A 4,374-nucleotide genomic window follows, 5' to 3' on the forward strand; every position below is an offset into this window, starting at 1 on the left:
GTCGGGAGCGATGGAGGGCGGTCGGTGCGGGCATGGCTGCCTGACGCACTTTTCTCCCGATTCCGCAGAGATTTCACTTGAGTCCAAGAGCCTCCACCTTTTTGGCGGGTCTGAAGCTGGTTCGGAAAAGAGACCTCGAGAGAAATAACCTTTTATTAGATAAAACGGATGAGGGAAGAGGGAGACAGAACTGGCAAGAGCACAGCTTCAAGAAGTATGACTTTTAAATAGAGAAAAACTTTTGTTGCTAACCACGTAGTAACATCTAGGTGAGCATGGGGTAATGGAGGCGTACATCCTTCCTCCTAGAAAAACCTCGGCAGCTCCCACCTGCATCCGTGTGGAGAGGAGGCCGCCCCCCGTTAACGCGCTGGAGAACAGCCAGGTTTTATTATAACTTAGTTGGTAAATAAGCTCGCGCCAAAACAGTGGTACAGAGTGTGCACGTGTCGCTTGCAGGGATCCACGACCAAGTAGGCAAAATTCTGTTGGTGGCTTTTGCTTGAAGGGTAACACAGGCCATGGTCATCCTGAGGGGAAGTGGGAACAAAAAAAAAAAAACAAACACCACACCAGTATTAGCCACAGCATGGAGACCCCTGACAGAATTCATACAACCCCAATGAAATGTATCATTTTGTTCCAGTTGTAACAGTTTATTTCATGGCAAAAAGAGAATAATGGTTTACTTAAGCAGCGTTACGTCTCCATGAGGATCCTGACGCTATGAAACGCACAGTAGTTCTGTCGGAATAGTTCCAATAACCTTGAGGTAAATGCAATTTTAATATAAACTGTAAAATGAAACATGCAAACACGTGTTACACAGAGCCTAAAATACAGATGATTAAATATACAATGGTCCGATCATACTTCCTTTGAAACAGAAAAAAAATTAAGGACTCTATATTACGACGTAACGCTGTTCTATCAGTAATTCACTTAACGTTTGTTAATGCATGTGTTCAGTTTCAAATATTTGCATTTAAGGCAAACCCTCCTTACAGCTCTTACTAACAACTATGAACTGTTATTGAAAACATTTTGTGTGCCAATCCTCAGACAGGGTTTGAAGGGAATCTGGGCACTCACTCCAAAATCCTCATTCTTAAAAAACACTCAGCTGATGACCAGCCCAAGAACTGGGCTCTTCCATTGCACACCCCGTGGCTGCCCACCTCAGTAAAAGCTTCAGCACGGTCAGGGCAGCACAGCTTGAGACACGCGTCAAATCCAGTAGGGATCCAGAAACTAGGTCGGGGGATTTTTGGAGGGGAGATTTTTATTTTTTTTTTATTCATTCAGCCTGGTAATTTAACCTAAAAGATCAACAAATAGCTGACACCTTTCTTTCGAATCACGTACCAGTCTCCTCCTGCTCCCCAGCACCTTTACACAACAGTTGAAGAGATGTATGTTCTGTTCCACTTTTTTTCCTGAGGGAAATTGCTATATTGCATTTATTGATCATTTCCTCCAGTAAAATTTTGAACTCCTGGACTACAGACTACTCCAGATTACAGGCATATCTCTCACGTTCTTTTGCTGAAGCAGTCTTCCTTTGCATAAAATAATCCATCTTTTTTGGACCAACCAAACACAGAAACTGTAAGCTCTCTCAGTGGTTAAGGCAGTCAGCTTAGAAGGAAAAGGTCTGGGTTCTGATTTCTGCTCTGAGGACCATTTGTGAATGTTATCCATTAGCTGTTACTGGTGCCCCATTTTCTCTCCTGTTATTTCAAAGAGGATGAAGCCCCTACTATATGTTCTGGTGTCTTCCTTTGGGTGATTTTTCAAGATCATAAATCTTAAATTAAGATAAGCACCACCATAAAAGCATTGTTTAAGACAGGTGGAGATTTGATAATGTTTATTCACAGGATTTTCCGATGGTAGTCAAATGCCACAAGCTAAAAATAGCATTCTATTTTTAAGCATCAGAGCATACAAGCTCTGTAGCTCCAATTTTAAGATGCCTAGCTCTCTTCAGGTGTTTTTTAGGGATACACGTATATCAAACACTGTATTCTCCACTGCAGTAAGGAAAGCAAGCTTTAAGATTTTACAGTACTCAGCATCACAATGCCTTTGGAGTTTGATCCAAAAATAACCTAAGCTCCTGCACGACACCAAAGAAAAGCAAGAGAAGACTAACATCAAGATGTGATTGCTAGTTAAGCTTTTTTTCCTGTTCCTACTGAAGATCCCACTCCTGCAGTCCTTACGAACCGACCGATATCAGCTGAGGTTTCCACTGTTTACAGGGATTTACTGACGTTACAGTAGGATCATTTTTTTTTTCTTTGTAGGAACACAGATAACCAGCTGATGATTTAAGAGTACATATGCATAGCATAATGCATAGCATAATACAGAAATAAAGATACCACTGAACACCTCTCAAAACTGCATCATTTAATCAACAATTTAAAAAAACCCACCTTTTTGAGTAAACTGTACATTACACTGATTTCTAACACTGCCATAGTTTGCGTTCTGGTGAAGTTCTAAAATACCGGTTAGCATCCAAATAATTTGGCTGCAACAACGTTTCATGGTGTGCAAGCCCCAGAGCTCTCAAAGGTATCTGGAGTTCAACAGAGTGCTTGGTCACGAGATTTAAAATTATTTCTCTGGTGATGCCCAGGTCTAACGAGTTTTGATGCTAAACAAATCTACAGACATTTATAACTACACCTTAATACCGTGAAATACTTGCATCTCTAATAGTGTACTTTTTTAGATACTGTTTCCAAAACAAGGGCTTCTCAGCCACAGCTTAAAAAACTAATAAAACTGAAGGGATGGTGTCAGTATAGCATTACGTAAGTTCTTCATTCCTGATTCCATCTCTACTTGTGCAAGTATAGAAGTATATTTATTTGTCTATTTATTAATCCAGCTTGCAGAAATGTGTGTTCTTCTAACTTCTCAGCTGCTCTTCAAGTCACTTTTACCAGAACAGCTTATTTATTTATTTATATCAGGCTAAGAGTTTACGTCCATTTCTTTCAGATACAAACCAAAAAACCATGGTTTAAAAATTGTCAGCTCAACATTAAGATTATATTAACACACATATTAACAACAGTTATTTACCAAATGAACTCAAAACCTAAATCTACGGCAGAAATTGAGACAAACTTTTCATCACAAGCACAAAACATTTGTGCTACAGTATAAGCTCTTCCTGTAATTTCCAAGTAGAGTTCAAAGAGTTTTGATCCACATAGCTAGCAATTTATGCATACCTGTTTAAGCCTTTCTGTATTCTGCAAGAAAATTCTTCAGGAAACCAGAATTTCAAAATTCTTCACTTCACAAATTTCCAGAATGTCCTTTAAAGCCCAATTTTTCCCCAAAGCCAAAGGGAGGATAGCCTGCTCTGTACTTACACTGGATTTTCTTTTTGTCCATCCACTTACTTGTTTTCAAAAAGTTGACGAAGTTTGTATCTTTTCATTTTCTTTTCCTTTTTTTTTTTGTTTTTTAACACTGATGGTATTTAATGTATGGCAAAGACAGTTAGGGGAGCTCTTAAGTATCATGCATCTACCTAAACATAGAAATCTGCAAAGTTCACATCAATACACTTGATTCAGAGATGGGGAGGAAACGGTAATAACAAGAGAACATCACGTTATTTTTATTACAGTCTGCAACCTAGTAGATAGGCAAATTTTGATACATCCATAAAGTGCTTATTTTCAAAAACCTTTCAAAAGCCTTTTATGAATCACACATAGTATTTAAAAGATGATGACCCACAGATGAACAACTGGGCTATCGGCAACTTACAGGGAAGTTTGTGCAGTCTGAAATGACATCAGCTAGTTCTTTTGAAAGTGGGTACATTATCTGACATTTAATTATTACATATTCTGGTTACTCAAGAAGAATTTGGTGCAGTTCATCCTACTGTAACAATTAAGTGACAGATATGCTGAATCGAGTAAACATGCAGCCAGTTCTCAAACTTATCTTGATGGTAAATGTATGATTTTGCAAGAGAAACAGATAGGAATGAGCCTTGACAAGGGAGGGGAAAAGAGGTTAGCAGTTGTCTCACCACCCCAGCCTTTTTGTATACTAAACTTCCTTGCAGTCGTTACAGAAACAGATGCAATACAAGCTATTAAGAAAGCTCTAGCAATATTTCTAAAAACAGAACTATGCAAAGTCAAGAGTGGATTCTTAATCCTTACTGCTGTCTCAAGTAGATCTAAAACCAGAATTACTCAGACCTGGGTTTTTTTATAAACTAGTTTCTGGATGACTATTATGACTTCAAGTGTAATCCAGTAAACCTATTTTTAGTGAGCTACCAAAGATAACTTTAGTTGTTGGTTATTGATGAAGAGTTCGTAAAGAGGA

The 4,374-nt window shown here is 38.7% G+C and overlaps 1 protein-coding gene across 1 annotated transcript in view; it reads right to left on the reverse strand.

The window, feature by feature from the left end:
* Positions 1-398: 398 nt before the first annotated feature.
* The window catches only part of LOC104290317 (chromosome unknown open reading frame, human C11orf70), a 20,548-nt gene continuing 16,572 nt past the window's right edge, over positions 399-4,374 (reverse strand). Inside the window, exon 6 of the mRNA XM_009889406.1 lies at positions 399-530. Coding sequence (XP_009887708.1) covers positions 399-530 — 132 coding nt within the window. The remainder of the gene's footprint in view (positions 531-4,374) is intronic.

This window comes from Charadrius vociferus, unplaced genomic scaffold (assembly GCF_000708025.1).
Source record: "Charadrius vociferus isolate BGI_N301 unplaced genomic scaffold, ASM70802v2 scaffold87, whole genome shotgun sequence".
NCBI classification, from domain to species: Eukaryota; Metazoa; Chordata; class Aves; order Charadriiformes; family Charadriidae; genus Charadrius; species Charadrius vociferus.